The following is a 20,772-nucleotide window of genomic DNA, read 5'->3' on the forward strand; positions in this document are numbered from 1 at the left end:
TACGAGAGGACTGGGACCCCATGGCCACCTCCTGGCCTCGGGATACCAGCGCCATCCAGCCCATTCCACCCAGTTCTCACCTGAGCTGCAGGGCATCACGGGCAGGAGGGCTGGCCAGGCTCTGAGTGGGGAGGCCCTGGGGCACACTGAGGGGCCCCTGTGGGGCTGGAGGCCCAGTGTGCAGCTCTTCCTCCCCGGAGACTCGGGGGCTGGTCGGGGCATCTGTAGGCACTGGGTCAAAGGTGGCTGTCCAGCTGGGGCCTGGGATAGAGGTGGGGGAGCGGGATGGAGGGTGAACTCAGTAGCAGGCAGACAGCCCTGTGTACACCTGACCACACCGCCCATTCATTCACCTGGAGGCTGAGGGCCAGGGCTGGGGTAGGACAGGGGGGTGGCCCCTCCACGGGCTGCACAGCCAATGCCCTCCTCGTCTTCTTCCTCCTCCTCGTCCTCCTCTTCTTCGTCCTCACTGTCTGTGCTGCCTCCACTCCTGCCCCAGAAACCACCTCGTCAGCTAGCTGTGTGGGACAGACCGGCCGACACCCATCCCATTCCCTGCAGCCCAGGGTCAGCCCAAGGAGAGTGGGCTGGGATGACAGGCAGGTCACAGAAGGGTCCAGGGAGCCTGGGGTGTGGTGACACCAGGAGAGGCTGGGAGAGGGAGTTCTGAGCCAACGGCAAGAACACAAGCGGGCAGGGACAGAATGCAGCCGTAAGGAGACCGTTCGTCCCCAATCATCCATGGAGGGTAGGCCCTGGGGAAGTGGGCTGAGCCTCAGCCATGGCAGCCAGAGCAGACAGACCCACTCAACAGCTTTCAAGTCACCTCCCAGCCGTCACCTCATACTGTCACCACAGTGACAGGCCTTCCACCAGCAGACCCACCCTCTGGACAGAGGCTTCACACTACTCTCTCCCTCCAACTAGAAACTCCAAGAAGGCAGAGATGGCTGACTTTTGCCACTGCTGTATCCTCAGCCTGGAGAAACCACCAGGCACCCATAGCTGCTCCAAAAATACTGGCTGAGTGTTGACTAACACACACCTGTGAGCATGAAGAAAATCCAAGCAACCTATGTGTTGATCAACCAGGGAAGGGGTAAGCAAAGTAACATTAAAACTAAGTTTTAACAATGAGGGTGCACTCTGAAAAATGCATCATTAGGTGATTTTACTATTGTGTGAACATTCTAGAGTGCACTTACACACACCTGGATGGTGGTGCCTCCTACACACCTAGGCTCTGTGGTATAGCCTACTGCTCCTAGACTACCGACCTATACAGCATGTTACAGTACTGAATACTATAGGCAATTATAACACAATGGTAAATGTTTGTGTATCTAAACATAGGAAAAATACAGCAAAAATAGAGGATTATAATCTCATGGGACCACTGTCATATATGTGGTCCATCGCTGACCCAAAGATGCAGTATGGGACTATGTACTATGTCTAAAATGCTGACTCAATATTTTTGTCTTAACAGAGTAACTGACTACTTTAACTGGAAAGTAATATATCTGTATATAGTTAAAAGTAAACTAAAATACTCAACGACTAAGGAGTATAAAGGAAGCCCCTCAACCTAACATAAGGCATCTACAAAACCCCACAACTAACAGCACACTTACATGAGGCATCTACAAAACCCCACAACTAACAGCACACTTACATGGCGAAACGCTAATGCTTCCCCCTAAGATCACAAACAAAACAAGGATGCCTGTTCTTGCCACTTCTGTTCAACATTGTACCAGAGGCTAGCCAGGGCAACCAGGCAAGAAAAGGAAATTAAAAGCATCCAGATTTGAAAGGAAGGAAAATGAACTCTATTCACATGACATAATTCTGTACATAGAAAATCCTAAGGAATCCACTAAAACTATCAGAACTCATAAATTAGTTCAGCAAGGTTGCAGGATGAAAGATCAACATACAAAAACCTATTGTATTTTCATACACTTGTAACAATCTGAAAACAATTTCAAGAAAATTCCATTTACAATAGTATCAGAAAGAAGAAAACAGGAATAAACTTAAAAGAAATACAAAGCCTCATACTCTAAAACCTATGAAACATTGTTGAAAGAAATTTTAAGACCTATATAAAAAGACATCCATGTTCACGTATTAGAAGACGCAAGGTGGCTTCTTGGTTGAAATTGACAAGCTGATCCTAAAATTCATATGGAATCTCAAGAAATCCCAAATAGGGCAAAACAATCTTGAAAAACAAGAACAAGGCTAGAAAACTAAAACCTCCCATTTTCTTTTTTCTGTGAGATGGAGTTTCGTTCTTGTCACCCAGACTGGAGTGCAATGGTGCGATCTCAGCTCACTGCAACCTCTGCCTGCCAGGTTCAAGCGATATTCCTGCTTCAGCCTCCCGAGTAGCTGGGATTACAGGCACCCGCCACCACAGCTGGCTAATTTTTGTATTTTTAGTAGAGATGGGGTTTCGCCATGTTGGCCAGGCTGGTCTCAAACTCCTGACCTCAGGTAATCCATCCACCTTGGCCTCCCAAAGTGCTGGGATTACAGGTGTGAGCCACCGTGCCTGACAAACCTCCCATTTTCAAAACTTACTATAAAGCAACAGCAACCAGGCCAGTGTGGTACTGGATAAAAACAAACACACAGACTGATAGAACAGAACAGAGAGGGAAGAAACAAACTCATACATATGGTCAAATATTTCTTTTTTACACAGGTGCCAAGATGATTCGGTGGAGAAAGGACAGTGTCTTCAACAACTGGTGCAGGGAAAACTGGTTATCTATATGTAAAGGGATGAAGCTGGACTGGACCCCCACCTCACACCATACACAAAATTTAGCTCAAAATGAATGGAAAACCATAGAAATAATGCTATAAAACTCTTAGAAAACAAAGGGCTAAGTCAACACGCTGGATTTGGCAATGACACACTTGTGCACCAACAACATGTGCAAGGGTATTCACAGCGGCCGCACTCACAGCAGTGAGCAACAGGAACCTGCCCAAACGCCTGTCAACTGCAGAACAAGCAATTCAACTGCAGCTCATCGTGCATGGCACCGCCCCACTGCACGAGAGCGAGGGGCACCCAAACACACAACAGGGAAGCAGCTCACAAGCGGAGTGTTGAGCAACAGAGGTCAGACACAAAAGGAGATGCTGTATGCTATATCAAGTGAAAACAGAGACAAAACTCATCTACAGGGTTAGAAACCAAGACAACTTTACCCTCAGAAAGGAGGATACTGGCTAACAGAGGGGATGTGGGTACTGGGAAGGTCCTGCTCCTGGGTCTGGGCACTGAGGAAGGATATCCATTGGCCACACACTCAGGATCTGTACACTTGTCTATACGCATGTTACATGTCAATAAAAAGTGAAAACAGCCTAATTCCCAAATCAAAAGTCATGAGGCAAAAACTCAGTTGCCGATGGTGACTTAGTGTTCATGCTGTCAAATCTACATGGCATGAACCCATTTCATCACAGCGATTCTGGGGCTGGCCAGTATTAAGAGAAAAAAAAAACAATGTAACATTTGCACTAAAATCTGATCACAGCCTCATTGGAGAGGGACGTCATCATCTCTCATTTTACTGGAATTAGAGAAAAGAGAAGCTGCCTGGGAACATCTTACCCCCCTTTCTAGGAAAACGTGTGACAGCTAACACGAGGAAGTGAAGTTGAGGGATGAAGGAAGGAGATGGGGAGGCGGGAAGAGAGGGATGCACACAGACCAAGCCATACCTCAAGGACCTGCCTATTTTTTCAGCCACAGAGATTATCCCTTTCTTTTCATAACTTAACTCATTTGAATTAGATTTCTTTTTTTTTTTTTCTGAGACGGAGTCTCGCTCTGTCGCCCAGGCTGGAGTGCAGTGGCGCCATCTCGGCTCACTGCAAGCTCCGCCTCCGGGGTTCCCACCATTCTCCTGCCTCAGCCTCCCGAGTAGCTGGGACTACAGGAGCCCACCACCACGCCCGGCTAATGTTTTGTATTTTTAGTAGAGACGGGGTTTCACCGTGTTAGTCAGGATGGTCTCGATCTCCTGACCTCGTGATCCGCCTGCCTCAGCCTCCCAAAGTGCTGGGGTTACAGGCGTGAGCCACCGTGCCCGGCTGATTTTTTTTTAATTTGTTGATTCTTTTTTTTTTTTTTTTTTTTTTGAGACCAGGTCTCTGTCACCCAGACTGGAGTGCAGTGGTGCGATCTCAACTCACTGCAACCTCCGCCCCCCAGGCTAAAGCGATCCTTCCACCTCAGCCTCTCAAGTAGTTGGGACTACAGGCACACGTCACCACATCCAGGTAATTTTTGTAGAGACAGGGTTTTGCTATGTTGCCCAGGCTAGGTCTCAAACTCCCGAGCTCAAGCAATCCATCCACCTCGGCCTCCTCCCAAAGTGCTGGGATTACAGGGTTGAGCCACTGTGCCTGGCTAATTTGTTGATTTCTTAATGCATCACCTAACCTTTTTTTTGAGACAAGTCTTGCTCTGTTGCCCAGAGTGGAGTGCAGTGGTATGATCTCGGCTCACTGCAACCTCTGCCTCCCTGGCTCAAGCCATCCTCCCACCTCAACCTCCCGAGTAGCCAGGACTACAGGTGCACACCACCATGCCCATCTAACTTTTGTATTTTTTGTAGAGACAGATTCTCCCTATGTTACCCAGGGCTGGTCTCAAACTCCTGAACTCAAGCAATCCATCTGCCCTGGCCTCCCAAAGTACTGGGATTACAGGCACTCAGGGATTACATGAGCCCACCATGCTTGGCCTTGAATTAGATTTCTATCACTCAAAAGTGAAAGTGCCCCCAACTAATATACACACCAATGCAGGTTCCTTATTTTTTTCATTCACTTCAGCCTCAGTCCAAATGTGTTGGGAGACCACTTGGCCCTGCCGTGTGGTGGAAGCTTGGAGAAGGGAAACTGGAGGGGGACTCACCGGACACCAGGGGGCTGGCCCAGACGGGCCCCCCTGGCCAGCTGGCTGCCCTGCCAGGCGCCATCTTCTCCATCAGACTCCCCTGAGCCCTGGGCCTCTTCCTCGTCCTCCTCTTCCTCATCATCATCAAACTGCTGGATGCGGTCCTTGTAGCATATCTCAAGTAGGTTGGCGTTGGGCTGCAGGGCACACGGATGGGAGGATGGGCCACACTGCCCACAGCCCCACGCCCCTCCACCCGCCACAACCAGGGGACGGGGCAGTACTCACGTTCTCATCGTCAGCATTGAGGGAGAAGGTGATGTTGGCTGTCTTGTCAAAAGGTGCGCTAGGAGAGAAGGCAAGGCATGGTGAGAGGGTCCACCTGGGGGTGGGGGCAGCAGAGCACAAGGCCACATTTCTTTCTTCACTCAACATAGAGCTGACCCTCATGACTTGCAGATTTGGTATCTGCAAATTCACACACAACCCGAACCATTGGTCCTAAGGGGCAACGCATACATGAACATCAACATCTCACATATGATCACTTTAAATCCTTAAAACCACTCATTGAGGTAGGCTGTTTCCCTTGGCTCCAGAAGTGAGAAAATGGGGCTCGGAAATGTTAAGTGACTCTCCTCAGGCTCCTCCAAGGACAGGTGCCAGAGAGGGATTCAGATCCATGCCCTTGTCCCCATCCTTGGGGCATCTGTAGGAGGCTGACACTCACACCAGCCAGGCACAAGCAGAGTGTGAGGCTACAGCCCAATAAGGCACATCCCCTAACCTCAAGATGTCTACGGTCTGCGGCTGAAATTCTAAATTATGGGAAAAAGAATCACGTCAGAACTTAAACTGCACCTGCCAGGGCCCCACCTCCCTCAACACTAGGGTCTAATGATCAGGGTCCACATTCTGCCCCACATGTTACGGACACTTCAAGGGATCATTTGTCTCAAATTCATGAAAAATTCTGCCACAAAGATCAATGGATAAAGGACAGTTAATTCTTAAAGGACACTAAGTATGTGACAGACATTACTCACGCACTTCATTCTCACAACCATCTTCCAAGGCAAGTGTCCTTAGTCCCTCCTAGACATTGAGAAGCAGCGGAGCAGAGACCACGCTGGGCACACAGTGGGTCTGGGGCAGGGCAGCCCACGTCCCTGTGGCACTGGCAGCCTCAGCTGACCTGGCTTCTGCTACATGAGCTATGCAGGGCAGCATCTTCAGCCTTGAGATGATCAAACCAGTCATCCACTTTCCATTCCGGAACTCTTTCTGGGTTTAGTTTTGTTCATTTAACTTTTTAACCCCTCCGGAATTTTCTTGGTAGAGGAAAAGCTAACAGTTTCATCCCAAAAGGGCAGCTGGTGATCCCAATACCATCTACCAGTCAGTCCCTTCATTCTCCTGCCAGGATGGGGTTTTTCTTTTTTTTTTTTTTTTAATTAAAAAAGCAGAGATGGTCTCACAATGTTGCCCAGGCTGGGCTGAAATTCCTGAACTCAAGCGATCCTCCTGCCTCGGCCTCCCTAAGTGCTGGGATTAAGATGTGAGCCACTGTGTCCAGCCCAGTTTTCACTTGAGCATCTTCCCCAGGGGTCTCGGCACAGGCCACTAACCCACAAAGACCAACACTCTGCAAGTTTCCATGCTGGGCACAGAAGCAGCAAACATGGGATATCACGTCTGCATCCGAGAGGACCTCTGTCCAGCTGTGGACTAAGCGAGGCACAGCTGACTATCCCTCATCGTGGTGCCCCTCACGCTGTGTGTGCTGTACAGGGACCCCGGGGCAGCCATGGGCAGCCATCCAGCTCCCACACGCTAACCAGCTATGTCCTGGGGCCTCAGTCTCCCTGGCCGTAAATGAGCTCATCGTGGGGAGCAAGAGGGAGTCTCACTCTGTTGCCCAAGCTGGAGTGCAGTGGCGCAATCTCGGCTCACTGCAACCTCCGCCTCCCGGGTTCAAGCGACTGTCCTAACTCAGCCTCCCAAGTAGCTGGGACTACAGGCACCTGCCACCACGCCTGGCTAATTTTTGTATTTTTTAGCAGAGATGAGGTTTCGCCATGTTGGCCAGGCTAGTCTCGAACTCCTGACCTCAGGTGATCTGCCTGCCTCGGCCTCCCAAAGTGCTGGGATCAGAGGTGTGATCCACTCCACCCAGCCACTTAGTTTTCTGACTCTAGAAGCAACAGATGCTTGTGGCAAGAAACTCAGAAAAGTTCATGATCATAACACCCAGAGGTGACTGATGTTAAGATGTCGTTGCCCCACAAATCAAAACAAGCAGAATTGGTAATTGGAAAAAAATGTTTTGTTACCCCAAGGCCTGTAGAGGGGAGAGCTGGACCCCCGTGTCTGGCAGACTCCTGACCCAGAGGGCATCCATGGAGGCTCAGCTCTGCCTCACAGTCCCTGCGCCAGGACTGCTGGTCCCCACTACCCTGAGCCTCTCCCGCCTGGGACCCCTAAGGCTAGCTCCAGGAGTGGGAGGGACCTGCTCTGTGTCCCTAGCACAGAAGATGTTTGTGCCCCACCCTCATGGCCTGCCCCTCGGAGAGAAGAGACTGCAGAGCTGGAACTCATGTAAGAGGAGGCAGACACACGAGGCTGCAGACGCACACACAAGGCCATGGCCAACGCGTGCCCAGGAGGGGCCACAGCTGCAGGCTGAGCCCCGCAGGGCATGTTGGTGCGTGCAGGGGACAGATACAAGTAGGCGCGCCTGCTGCTGCAGAGGCAGGACAGGGCTCTGACCCTGCACAGGAGACACTCACTTCACACTCTCCTCCTGCTCCCCGAACTCCTCATCATTGAAGCCAAAGTGGTCAATGAAGGCAGAGGTCATGCGCTGCATCTGGAAGTCCATGAAGGCCTGTGGGGGTGCGGAGGTTAGGGCTGGTGGGAGCTGGGCAGGACCCCACTCCAGCATAGCACAGCACAGCCCTGCACAGCCCCAGGCCCACCTGCTGCAGCACGGCCTCCTCGGGGAAGTTGAACTCCTTGAGCCGGTCATCCTCATCGTCACTGGAAGAGTGTAGGTGGTGGGTGTTCACCTGGGGAGAGGAGGGGGCGTCAGGGCCTGCTGGAGCCCCCAGACGAGGGTGGGCAGGCAGCTATGGCCGGCGGGGGGGAGGCTAAGACTGGCCCAAGAGAGAAAAGCGGCAGGAGGAGTGCAGGAAGAGAAGCTGGGCCTCACCAGGTCCACCATGTTCTTCTTGTTGGTCTCCGCCAGAGGCCCCAATACAAAGGCTTCCCACTGCTCCTGCTGCTCGCTGGGCAGCTCTGCTTAGGTGAGAGGAGTGAAGACGTGAGGCATCCCGGGCCTTCAAGACCCCCACTACCCCTCAGGCTGGCCCGGGGACCCTCACCCTTCAGCAGCTGCCCCAGCTGCTCTGCATTGGGCCCCTTCTCTGTGTTCTGCACCAGGGCATTGGCCACTCTCGTCAGGTGGCCCATGTAGCCTTTCCGAGGGCCTCCCGCAGACCTGGCAAGAGTGAAGGCCACGGCTGGAAGCCAGTACTGGACCCAGGGATGCCCAGCCCCAGCCCAGCCCCCCACCCAGGCAGCCCCAGCCCCTGGAGACACGAAGGGCAGCAGGTGCTCACTGTACACGGTCGTTCTCCTCCCAGGACGTCAGGATCCGCTCCACCAGGCGGCATTGCTGCAGCAGCTGTGGAAGAGCAGGACAGGATGGCCTGGGGGGGTGGTCTGCACATGTGTGGGGAGCTCTGCACTGCAGCAGGGTCCCTTCCTCAGCAGATGCTTCACCAGGCCCCCGCCCATCCACAGATGGGGATGGGAAGGAGGGATGGAAGCTGGGGCTTGGGACCCTGGCATCCACCCAAGTCTCTCTGGTCTTTCTATAAATAATATGTGGTGCATACACACACACACACATGCTCACACACACACGCTCACACACACACATGCTCACACACAATGCTCACACACATGCTCACACACATGCTCACACACACATGCTCACACACACACGCTCACACACATGCTCACACACACATGGTCACATACTCATGCGTGCACTCACACAGGCATACATGCTCTCACACACATGCTCACACACACACACATGCTCACACTCGTGTGCACTCACACAGGCATACATGCTCTCACACATGCTCACACACACGCATGCACTGACACACATGCTCACACACACCCTCACGTGTGCACACTCACACACACACACTCAGTTGCTCGCAAGTCTGCTCCCGCCCACCCCTAGCTCTTCAGCTCAAGTCAGGAGCCCACTGCTCCCTGCACCTGCATGTTTCATCTGCGTTTCTCCCTGGCCATGCCTCCCACACCCCATCTGGGCACTGGCATCTTAACACTACCCAACAAACACTTGTGGGAGGAAGGAGTGAGGGGGAGGCCTCTGGAGAGGGTGCGCCCACAGGGGACGGGCCCAGAAGGAGGGGACCAGGGAGTCCCAGCTCACATGTTTCACAACAGGGTTTTGGATGGGCGTCTCAGGGCTGCTGTCAGGAGGTGGCCCCAAGCTCAGCATGGTGCTCACGCATCCTTCCACTTGGGCATGCAAGAAGTTATTGAAGACATAGTGGAAGAAGAGGTCCTATGGGAGGACACAGGATGGGTACCAGAGAGGCCCCGCCCCAGCCGAGCCCCCGAGCCCCGAGCCCCCAGCCCAGTCCCCACCCCAGCCCCCGAACCCCCAGCCCAGTCCAGTCCCTGCCCCAGCCCCTGAATCCCCAGCCCGGTCCAGTCCCCGCACCAGCATGGTGTTGGGCACGTCCAGTGCCAGGAGCTCCTGCGTCAGGGCTGCATCATTGGCGCTCAGAGCACCGGCCAGGAGTTTGACCACGTGCAGCCGCGTGTTGCCCAGAGGCGGAGCCAGCATGCCCCACGTCATCTGTAGCGGCTCCAGCTGCAGATACAGGGAGGCCTGATTCCTGAGGGCTGCCCTTCCTGCTTCCCCCGCCTCCCCGAGGACCACAACCCATGCCCCTGACCTTGGGAGGCTCCAGCAGGAGCTGGTGGAAGCAGCTGAGCCGCGGGCGCAGGGCGTGCAAGGCGCCCACACTGGACACAGTGCTTTCCAGGGCCCCCTGGGCCAGGAGCTCCAGCTGCCCATCCACACTGCTGAAGAAGTTGTTCACGGTCATGGACTCGGACCTACACCAGGGCAGGGTCAAAGGCGGAGTGAGCCTAGATGGCCTGCGCACCCACACAAGAGCAGGCACGAGGACCAAGTCTGCAGGGTCTGAAGGAAAACGAGGAGCCACATGCCCCCAGCGCCGCTCTCTTCTGAGGCCCTTCAGACAACGCCTGGCTGGGGTGGGGTGGGGTGGGGTGGGGAGCCCGCCAGACAGCAGCATTGGCAGTCCACTGTGAGGGCACGGGTGAGGGGTGGGAGCGGGAAGGCAAACTCAACAGGCTAGTGGCCTGTGTGGTAAGGCAGGGGCACGGGGGCCTGGGGTCCCTCCCAACACAAGCTGCAGCAGTAGCCTCAGCCTCAGTGCCCTCACTTGTCAAAGCAGACAGGAAGATTCCTCCCTCGGCCCCGTACTGTCCACTGTGCAGGGAGCACAAGCAGCCACAGAGCAAGATGCCATGGGTGGGGCTTTCTCTTGGTGGACACCGAGACCCGCCTCTGAAGGGCCGGAGAGCCCCTGGGGATGGGCAGCATGCATGGTCTGTGGCCCGTATCCCTCACCTCGGCCTCCTGGGCTCCAGCAGGGTCAGCAGCACCTGGATCCCACTGACGATGACAGACTGGCTCTGCTCCCCCTCGAACATGTTGCTTAAGAGCTGCTCGATCGTCTCCTGCCTGCGGGGGCAGGGGTCAGGGTGAGGGGTCAGGGGCCCAGGGCTTCCCCAAATCAGCTCCCCCCAGCCTTAGCCTCGCCCGCACACCCACTTCTCCAGGGTGGCCAGCAGTTGGTCAGGCTCTGGGCTGTCCTGGACTTGGATCATCTGCTCCCGGCTCAGGCGGATGATGTCACACAGGGACTGGGACGCGTTGGAATGTTGCTGGAACGGGGAGAGACAGGTGAGGATCCTGGTTGGGCCACCTGGCCCTCTGCAGCCTGGTGCTGGGAGCCCCTCCCATGAGCTGACCATCCAGGGAAAAATGGTCACCCAGACACAGGGACACGTGTTACGAAGGAGGTGGGTACAGAGGCACCAATTGCTGGAGGGAAGATGGTGGAGAGAACAGGAAGCCAGGAAGGCTCCCCAGGACAGGAGGCATCCACACAAGGCTCTCATGCCCGCATACAGGGCCGGCAGCATCGCCCACAACGACCCAGACGGCTTTGACTGATGAGTGAATATGCCCAAGCTGGTCTATCCACACAGGGGAGTGCTAATCAGCCAGGAAAAGGAGTGAAACTGATACATGCAACCACATGAATGAGCCACAAAAACATCGTGCTAGAGAAAGAAACCAGACACAGATCACGCAGTACATGATTCCATTTATATGAAACGTCCAAAGACAAATCCAGAGACACAATAGTCTGGTGGTTGCCAGGGGCTGAGAAGAGAAAGGGGAAAATCGGGAGGGGCTGCTAATGAATACAGGGTATCTTTTTTCTTTTTTCTGGAGAAAGGGTCTCGGCTGGGTGTGATGGCACATGCCTATAATCCCAGCAGTTTGAAAGGCTGAGGTGGGGCCGGGAGCAGTGGCTCATGCCTGTAATCCCAGCACTTTGGGAGGCCGAGGCAGGTGGATCACGAGGTCAGGAGTTCGAGACCAGCCTAGCCAACATGGTGAAACCCCATCTCTACTAAAAATAAAAAAATTAGCCGGACGCAGTGGTAGGTGCCTGTAGTCCCAGCTACTCGGTAGGCTGAGGCAGGAGAATCGCTTGAACCTGGGAGGTGGAGGAGGTTGCAGTGAGCCGAGATCATGCCACTGCACTCTAGACTGGGTGACAAAGTGAGACTCCATCTCAAAAAAAAAAAAAAAAAGAAAGGCCGAGGTGGGGAGGATCACTTGAGCCCAGGAGTTTGAGACCAGTCTGGACAACACAGCAAAACTCCATCTCTACAAATACAAAAAAATTAACCAGGAATGGTGGTGCGCGTCTCTAGTTCCAGCTATTCATGAAGCAGAGGCAGGAGGACTGCTTGAGCCCAGGGGGTCAAGGTTACAGTGAGGCAAGATCATGCCACTGCACTCCAGCCTGGGCAACGGAGCAAGACCCTGTCTCAAAAAAAAAAAAAAAAGAAAAAAAAGAAAAAAAAAAGACACGGCCGCTACATCACCCCAGGCTGGAGTGCAGTGGTGCCATCCCGTCTCAGACTCTTGAGTAGCTAGGACTACAGGTGTGCACCATCAATGCCAGCTAATTTTTAAATTTTTTGTAGAGACAAGGTCTTGCTATGTTGCCCAGGCTAGTCTCAAACTCTTGAGCTCAAGCAATCCTCCAGCCTCACCTGCCAAAGTGCTGGGATTACAGGCAGGACTTGTTTTTTGGAGTGATAAAAAATAATCTAAATTCAACAAGATGATAAACAACGCTTTGAATACCCTAAAAGCGCTGAATTGTAAGCTTCGGTGGGCGAGTGGTATGCTGTGCAATTTACATCTCAGTAAAGTTGCTACAAAAGAGAGAAAAGAGAAAAGTACAAGCAGAGCTGAGTCTACCCAACGGGCAGCTGCCAGGGCTTGGCAGTGTGGCCCTGGGCCATGCCTCAGGGCCCTTACAGGGACAGGCCCCAGCCTGGGTGAGCCCAGAGCCATCTCTGCTCTGCAAGCCTGTGCGCCTCTAAGGCAGAAGCTGGCATTGGGAAGGACATGTTGCTCCTAGTGTCCTCGGATATCTGAGGCTCTTGACAAACACCCACTCTATGCTAGGCCCTGTGCTGGGAACCAGGACAGAGAAGGAGACCCAAGCTGGAGAAACACATGGACGTGGGGTCCCCCAGAGCTAAAGGGGAGGATGTGAGGGCCCTTGAAAGCAAGGCTGCTGGACGGACCCTTAGAAGGACAGCAAGGGGTTCAATCAGGCAGGAGACAGGGAAAAAGCTGCTAGGCCCAGCAACAGCACAGGCCAGGGTGGGCAGGGAAGGACGTGGGGCCAGCGCTGGGACAGGCGATGAGGAGGGCCCCTCCCTGCAAGGCATTATGTGCCAAGTTCCTGGATCATGAAAAACACCTTTCCGGCACTTTCGGAGGCCGCAGTGGGAGAATCACTTGAGTCAAGTTTCTTTCCTTTTCTCAAAGGGCATGGATACATCTGGTTCTCAATGCTCTCTTTTCTCACCAATTTCTTTTTTTTTTTTTTTTTTTTTTTGAGACAGGGTCTCACTCTGTCACCCAAGCTGGAGTGCAGTGGTGTGATCATGACTCACTATAGCCTTGACCTCCTGGCTCAAGCAATCCTCCTACCTGAGCTTCCCAAGTAGCTGGGACTACAGGTGTGCAACACCACACTCAGCTAAGTTTTTACGTAGAGACGGGGTGTTACTATGTTGCCCAAGCTGATCTCGAACTCATGGACTCAAGCAATCCTCCCACCTCGCCCTCCCAAAGTGCTGGAATTACAGGCGTGAGCCACTGCGTCCAGCCCCAATTCCTCTTTTAAAAGTGGGGAAGTGGGCATGGGGAAGGAACTCTAAGGGGAAGCTGCAGGGGCACCAGCAGCACTCACATTCTCATCCTTGGACGGGTGGATCTGCTCAATCAGCCGCTGGACGATCTTCTCCTCGTTGAGCCACTGAGGGCGAGAAGGCAGGGGATGCATCACCATCCACCACGCCCAGCCCCCCACCCCCAGAGGAGCCGGCCCTGCTCACATTGACAACGTCCTGCCTCAGCTGGGGCCGCTCCACACAGGTGAGCAGGCGCAGCAGAAGGTCCATGATGGCCGAAGTGCCGATGTGCTGCAGCAGCAGGTCCACGAAGTCATCCTTCTTCCGAAGAAAGGACACGAGCTGGGGGCACATGGGCTGCATCATGCACAGGGCCTGGCCCAGCCGCCACCCCCCAACCCACGGTGGCACCAGGGTGGGGGCCAGGGCACCTGGTCTGTCTTGCGGTTGATGAGGATGCCCATGACCTTGCTGAAGAAGCTGGCCAGCAGTGGGTTGAGGCTGCCGGTGCTCTGCAGGAAGCCGTAGAGCCGGTTCAGAAGGGACTCATCAGCACCCAGGGCGTCATTGATCTGGGGCACGTCTGAGGTCAGAATCTCGCAGGCCACACTGGGGTACCTGGGAGGCAAGCACAGGCAGGTGGGGACTCGGGTCGGAGGCAGGGGGCAGGGGGCGGCAAGGCTCCACTCTCTTCTCTGCACCAGGCACTGGGTTCCTGGGGCTGCAGAGACCCCTGTCCAGGAAGGGGAAAGGGCAGAGGACAGGGTCGACGCAGAAACAAGGGCCCACACCAGGCCTCCTCCACCCTGCTAACACCCAGCCATCCCATCCTAGGCTCCTCACCACCCCCAAGACAAGCCTGGTCCTGAAGCTCCTGTGCTTCCCAATCCCCCAACAGCTAACACTCATCCCTTTTGCCTCTCAGCGGCTTCACTTGCAACCCCGTACACTGCCCCAGCTCTGGCTGACTCCTGGAACCTTGCTCAACTTCCAACCTCACCACCTGCCTCCCTACTCCAAACTTTCACACGGTGCCTGACGGCTCCAAGACAAGAGCCGCCCCACCAGCGTGCCACTCAAGGCCCTGAGGGGCCACAATCTGCTCCAGGACTGTGGGGAGGTACCCCTTGGGAGGCTGAGGCAGGCATATCACTTGAGGTCAGAAGTTCGAGACCAGCCTGGGCAACATGGTGAAACCCTGTCTCTACTAAAAATACAAAAATTAGCTGGGCGTGGTGGCTTATAGTCCCAGCTACTTAGGAGGGTGAGGCAGGAGAATCACTTGAACCCGGGAGGAGGAGGTTGCAGTGAGCCCATCATGCCTCTGCACTCCAACCTGGTGACAAAGTGAGTCTCAAAAAAAAAGTGTCTTTTCAGCATCACTTGTATTAAAATAACTAATTTTAAAGTGTCTTCAATAGCAGACAAGTGTTTCACAAACATACAAAAAAATGTTTAATAAAAAATAAATAAAATAAAAAGCAGCGAATAAAGAGAAAAACCAGCCGGGCATGTCGTCACATGCCTGTGGTCCCAGCTACTCGGGCGGCTGAGGCAGGAGGATCGCTTGGGCCCATGACTTTGTGGCTGTCGTGACCCGTGACTGTGCCACTGCCCTCCAGAGCACAGGCTTGGTCTGCACCTGGTGAGCTGTGAGGCCTTGTGCAGGGGCCTGGCTGCTCCCTGCCTCGTCTTCCTCTTCCCCAAACTGGAGTTTACTGATACTGACGCATTTCAGGGTAGCTGTGAGGCTTGCGTAGTGAAGGTATGTGTGATGCTGACAGGGACGGGCTGGCCAGGAGCTGGGGAACTCACTTGTAGCGCAGCCGCTCCTCACCGCTAGCTGGCGGCTCCTGGGTGACCCAGGCCACCATTGCTTGCAGGTGGGGTGGCTGCAGCAGGAAGTCCAGCAGCTTGCGGTTGACGACCTTGCACTCCTGCAGCACGTCTTCCTCGTCCAGCAGCTCGGGCAGGCTCAGGTCCTCCCGCTCCAGCAGCGTGTCCAGGTGCGAGCTTGTGTGCAGGTCAAACTTCCAAAACATGGCGCCCTGCAGGCATGGAAACAACCAGCGCCGTGTCAGACACCCCAGGGAGTCCCCACTGGACGAGGCACTGACCACAGGGGCTAAGTGCCCACCTTGGGCACAGCCTGTCCCCAAGACCCAGCCCTCTCCCTCACGCTGAGCCTGGCCCCACCCCGGGACTGCCCGCAGGCTCACTGCCTCCATCACTCAGGCTTAAGGCTCCCACTGAGCACCAGGCTCCTGCAGTTGCCCTTGAGCCTGTCCCTATTCCCCCATCTCTATCCTCCAGGCCGCCTCGCCTGAGGTCCAGGGGGTCACTTCACACCTGAGGCCTCAGGCCTGGTGAAGTCCCCAGGTGTGGACCATGTGCAGGGCCTGTGAGGAGAGGCTGGACCCTGTGTACCGAGGGGCCTTGGACCCTGTCTCCCCATGAGGGTCTGGGTCCACTATCCCTACTTTTGGGCGGGACACTGCAGGGGCAGGGCCTGAACCTCTGGCTTCAAACTTGCTTCAACCTGTATTTGCTCAACAAACTCAAATGCCCGATGACTTCCAGCACATGGCTGCTGCTTGGCCCAGCAAATAACCCAAGGCTACGTGGGAGGCATGGGGCGGTGGCAGGGGGAAGAGAGGAAGTCTGTGCATCTCCAGGCTGTGGCCGTTGCCTGGACACCACTCACACACAAACACACCCCAACCATCCTTTCACCCAGCACCTGGGCTGGAACAAGGAAGAGGAAAAGTTGGAAGGGAGGGGCTCCCAGAATAGTCACTGACCAGGACCTGAAGGAACCAAGGGTGGGATAGACAGATTCTGTGGGGGAAAAACAAAGCTGGCAACACCCGGCCCTGACCCTGTCCCCATCTGGAGCTGGCTCCCGCCCTCTGGAGGACAGTGCCTGGTTCCTCAGCCTGGTTCCAGCCCCTAAACACTCGTGCACAGGAACTCACTGGCAATAAGGAAACATACACAGAGCATTAACAAGATGCCAGGCAACCGCATTCTGAGCCCCTGCCCTGTACTACGTCCCTGCTCCGCAGAGCCCTACAAAGCCTCTACACAGACCTTCCACTCTAGACCTGACCTGTGACCTGTGCTCTCGGCACTTGATGACAATGGTCCTGGCTTTGCACGTGTGCTGTGCACATGATGTCCAAACTCACCAGCAGCCCCCAAGAAAGCTGTCATCACTCCGCCACACAGGACAAGGGGCAACTAAAGCCCAGTAAGTCAGGCAGCATCCTGGAATCTTGAAGGCCATCTGGTTCCAGCAGACAGCCTTCATGGAGCTCTCACCAGTTAAGACACTGACCAGAGCTCACGCTCATTACCTGCCTCCTGACAACCGTATCACCAGCTAAGGCAGAGGCCACTGCTACCCCCAAGTCACTACAGAGGACGCTGAGAACAGAGCAGAGCCGGCACAAGAGGCCAAGGGTGCCTCTCCTGCAGGCCCTCACCACCATCACTCCCAGGCACAGATGCTAGTCCCTCTCCTCCAATGCCCTTCTGCAGCTTCTTCCAGTTCAGTCATTCCCTTTGCGCAGGCCTCCACCATCTCCTTGAGCCCCACTGACCTGTCACCTCAGTGCCCACCAGCCCCCAGGCCTGACTCAGCCCCAGGCCCCAGGGAAGAGACAGGAGACATGGAGCACCACGCCCAGGGAAGAGACTTCATCGGAGCTTAGGAGAGCAGCCTGGGCTGACAACAGGCAGGACAGAGTCCTACACATGGCCTCAGGCAGGTCGAACGCCTCTTGGGCCTCCTTTCCTTCCTGCCTAGCTTGAAGCCAGGCCAGGTTGGGGCCAGGATCTCCTCGCTCATGCACCCTGACCACCCTAAGGCTGGGCTCAGCTCGGGAGGTTGCAGTCCAGACCTTGCTCCCAGGCTGCCCGTCTGCCTCGGTGACTCTAGATTGGCAACAATCTTGATATGACACTATATGGGTCACTAAACCTGGTCAATGACAGTTGAGGGTGGAGCAGAGGGAAGAGTTCTGTGACCAATGACAGTCATGGCGGCAGCGGGAGGACTGGGGGAGACAGCAGCAGCCTCCAGGCATTTGAACCCCTGCTCCTCTGGGGGGCCTGCCAGGTCCCAGTCCACAGCACCCAGTGACTCACCGCTTACCCCTCACCAGTCCACTTTTCCCAATAATCCTTTTTTTTTGAGAAGGAGTCTCACTCTGTTGCCCAAGCTGGAGTGCAGTGGCACAATCTAGGTTCACCGCAACCTTCACCTCCCGAGTTCAGGCGATTCTCCCACCTCAACCTCCCTAGTAGCTGGTACCACAAGCACCTGCCACCACACCCGGATAATTTTTCTATTTTGGTAGAGATGGGATTTCACCATGTTGGCCAGGCTGGTCTCGAACTCCTAACCTCAGCTGATCCGCCCACCTGGGCCTCCCAAAGTGTTGGGATTACAGGCGTGAGCCACCATGCCCAGACTCCCAATATTCCTTCTAAGGTTGGGTGTGGTGGCTCACGCCTATAATCCCAGCACTTTGGGAGGCCCAGGCAGGCAGATCACCTGGGGTCAGGAGTTTGACAGCAGTCTGGCCAACATGGTGAAACCCCGTGTCTACTAAAAATACAAAAATTAGCCGGGCATGGTGGTGTGTGCCTATAGTCCCAGCTACTCAGGAGACTGAGGCAGGAGAATTGCCTGAACCCGGGAGCGGAGGTTGCAGTGAGCCGAGATTGCGCCACTGCACTCCAGCCTGGGTGACAGAGCAACACTCTGTCTCAGAAAAAAAAAAAATCCTTTTAAAGCACAAACATGAGTACCTCCACCTGCTCGGTGACGTGCACTCCACCAAGCCTGCGTCCAGGCTCTCGTGCCCCTGCCCAGCCAGCTCACTGACTGACCTCCGTGCCCACGGTGACCCCAGTGCCCTGGGGAGGCCGTGCCCCATGCTACTTCGCCGGTGCTCCTGGGGCTGCCACTTCAGGTGTCTCTTGCACAGCCCGTGGCTGCCTGAGGCACAGTGCTGGATAGATGTCCAGGAGGCCCTGCGGGTCTGGGTGGATGGGGGCATTCCAGGCACCCCAGGCAATGATGTCGATGGTATCGGCCGCTGCGCTCCAGCACCCGCACTGTGCTGACTGCTCTAAAAAGGACTTCACAGCCATTACCTCCACCAACTCTCACAACCACCCCCCAGGGAATGGCCTTATTTTACAGGAGAGGAAACTGAGGCACACCAAAGTAAACGCCCATGCCCCGATCCAGGGGTTGGTGGGCAGTGAAGCTGGCACTCTCAGCTTTCAGAAGTTGAATTCTCAGGGTGCAGAGCCCTTGTCTCAGCACAGGGCCTGTGTAGTGGACACTTAAGGGATGAATGAGCGAGTTCCCACCGAGCCCGCTCCAGCACTCGCTCTGCCTGAGGGACCAGCCCTGGCCATAGTGACCCCGACTCTCACCTCAGGGAGGAGCCTGTCATTTCCAGGCCCACCCTGGAGGGACCTGTCTGGATGGTAAACTCCCTGTCCACCTTGTCCCCGGCTCCTAGTGCTTACTCAACAGACATCCCTGGATTCGCGATGGAGGGCTGTGGTCCTCAGGCCCCTCTCAGCCCAGCTGTGACAGCACAGTTCGGCCAGAGACCTGAGTTCTCCTCCAAGCCGGCACCACCAGAAATCTAGGGACTTATCAGGCCTCCCACCCCAACCCAGGCACCGCTGACCTCCCCAAACATAAACATCCCACCCCTTCTGCCTGCATGACAACCACTTGACGGCAGGCCCCCCACACTCGACCGCAGGTGACCCCTGCTCATCCCCTCTGCCCACAGCCATGCAGAGCTTGCTGAAGGGAAAATCAGACCCGCCCTCTCATCGGGTCAGCGCCTGGGACCCTCAATGGCCTCCCACTCCCTACTTGCCCTGGCCACGCTGGCCTTCTGTTTCCAGAACATACTAAGCTTGGGTCTACCTCAGCAACTTTGTCCTAATAACTCACTTTCTCATCCTCGGATCTCTTACCAAGCATTCACCTCACAGAAGGGCCTTCCCTGGCCTGCCTGGCTCAAGCAGCCCCCAGCCCCGACTTTGTCCACCACTGTCTCCCTGTGCTGTGCGCTCTGACTTGCCGCCTGGAAGCATCTCTGTGACACAGCAATGAAGCGCTGGAGGTACACACTCATGGCTCTACAATGCTTCCTCTAGAACCTTCCCCCTAGGTTACCATGGGCACCTGAGGGTGGCACCTAGCATGGAACCTGGCCCTGGCAATAAACGCTCACAAGTATTAGCTGAAAAGCAAACCTCATTTTCACAAGGCCCCAGCTCCTCCCAGGCAGGAGGCTGCCATACCTGTCAGGGCATTGACAAAGTGAAGTCACTCCCACCCCAACCCCTCCCAGCCACTCCTACGGGGTCCCTAAGTCAGGAGGTGGGGGAAAGTGCAAGATCGCCCTGGGCAGGCAATGGGTGTGTACTTTCCCCTGTGTCAAGAGTGACGAAGGCACCACCACCTCACAAGGAAATACAACTGTGTCCCTTCCTTGCTCCGGGAACCTCTGTGTGCACAGTGGTAACTCCCCATCTCCCCACTTCTGCCCAGATGCTAGACCTCCTCAAGGGACCATCCCCTACTTCCCATCCCGCTTGACAAGGAATGCGACAGGCCGACCACCAAGTGTCCGTGTCACAGATGAGAAAACTCAGGCTCAGCAAAGGTGACTCACCAGCGTGCTGACGGCAGCGGGAGGGGGCATGGATTTCCTGATCTGGGTGTACCTGGGACCAGAATAATCTCAAGGGGCAACCGCCAAATTTATGATGACTCTGCCAATTTCCGGCCTAAGGCTGTGGCGAGCAAAGCACCGAGACATGGCAAGCACACACACAGCCTCTTTCTCCGTGGGAGACCAGGCAGGCCGACAGGCTGCCCATGCCATGCCAGCAAAGCCAGTCCCAAGGAACCACACACTGCAGGCCTCCACCTATGTGAAGCATCCCGAACAGGCAAATCCACAGACACAGAAAAGAGCTTACAGGCTTGCAGGTGCTGGCGGGGGTTGGGAGAAGTTCCTGAAAGGAAAGGGTGATTAAAAAAATGTTCCAAAATCAACTGTGGTGATGTTTCCACAATGTTGTGAATATACTAAGAACCACTGAATTGTACACTTTATTTATTACTATTTTTCTTGAGACAGAGTCTCTCTCTGTCACCCAGGCTGGAGTGCAGTGGTGCGATCTTGGCTCACTGCAACCTC

The 20,772-nt window shown here is 55.0% G+C and overlaps 1 protein-coding gene and 1 long non-coding RNA gene across 2 annotated transcripts in view; one reads left to right on the forward strand and one right to left on the reverse strand.

Moving 5' to 3' along the window:
* PPP6R1 (protein phosphatase 6 regulatory subunit 1) overlaps positions 1–20,772 on the reverse strand; it is a 29,031-nt gene that overhangs the window by 1,947 nt on the left and 6,312 nt on the right. Inside the window, exons 2-19 of the mRNA XM_024236719.3 lie at positions 15,341–15,573; positions 13,957–14,143; positions 13,730–13,867; positions 13,585–13,650; positions 10,845–10,957; positions 10,641–10,754; positions 9,937–10,099; positions 9,699–9,851; positions 9,405–9,539; positions 8,551–8,615; positions 8,314–8,429; positions 8,142–8,227; positions 7,909–7,998; positions 7,720–7,817; positions 5,219–5,276; positions 4,949–5,127; positions 354–490; positions 81–261 (exon numbers count right to left, since the gene is read on the reverse strand). Of these exons, the coding sequence (XP_024092487.2) occupies positions 81–261; positions 354–490; positions 4,949–5,127; positions 5,219–5,276; positions 7,720–7,817; positions 7,909–7,998; positions 8,142–8,227; positions 8,314–8,429; positions 8,551–8,615; positions 9,405–9,539; positions 9,699–9,851; positions 9,937–10,099; positions 10,641–10,754; positions 10,845–10,957; positions 13,585–13,650; positions 13,730–13,867; positions 13,957–14,143; positions 15,341–15,567 (2,306 nt within the window). The 5' untranslated portion in view covers positions 15,568–15,573. The remainder of the gene's footprint in view (positions 1–80; positions 262–353; positions 491–4,948; positions 5,128–5,218; positions 5,277–7,719; positions 7,818–7,908; positions 7,999–8,141; positions 8,228–8,313; positions 8,430–8,550; positions 8,616–9,404; positions 9,540–9,698; positions 9,852–9,936; positions 10,100–10,640; positions 10,755–10,844; positions 10,958–13,584; positions 13,651–13,729; positions 13,868–13,956; positions 14,144–15,340; positions 15,574–20,772) is intronic.
* On the forward strand, positions 10,953–20,678 carry LOC129051796 (uncharacterized). The gene is made up of 3 exons (XR_008516288.2): positions 10,953–11,095; positions 15,409–15,531; positions 20,118–20,678. It is a non-coding gene; the product is annotated as an uncharacterized LOC129051796 (long non-coding RNA).

The sequence above is a fragment of the Pongo abelii genome, chromosome 20 (assembly GCF_028885655.2).
Source record: "Pongo abelii isolate AG06213 chromosome 20, NHGRI_mPonAbe1-v2.0_pri, whole genome shotgun sequence".
NCBI lineage: Eukaryota > Metazoa > Chordata > Mammalia > Primates > Hominidae > Pongo > Pongo abelii.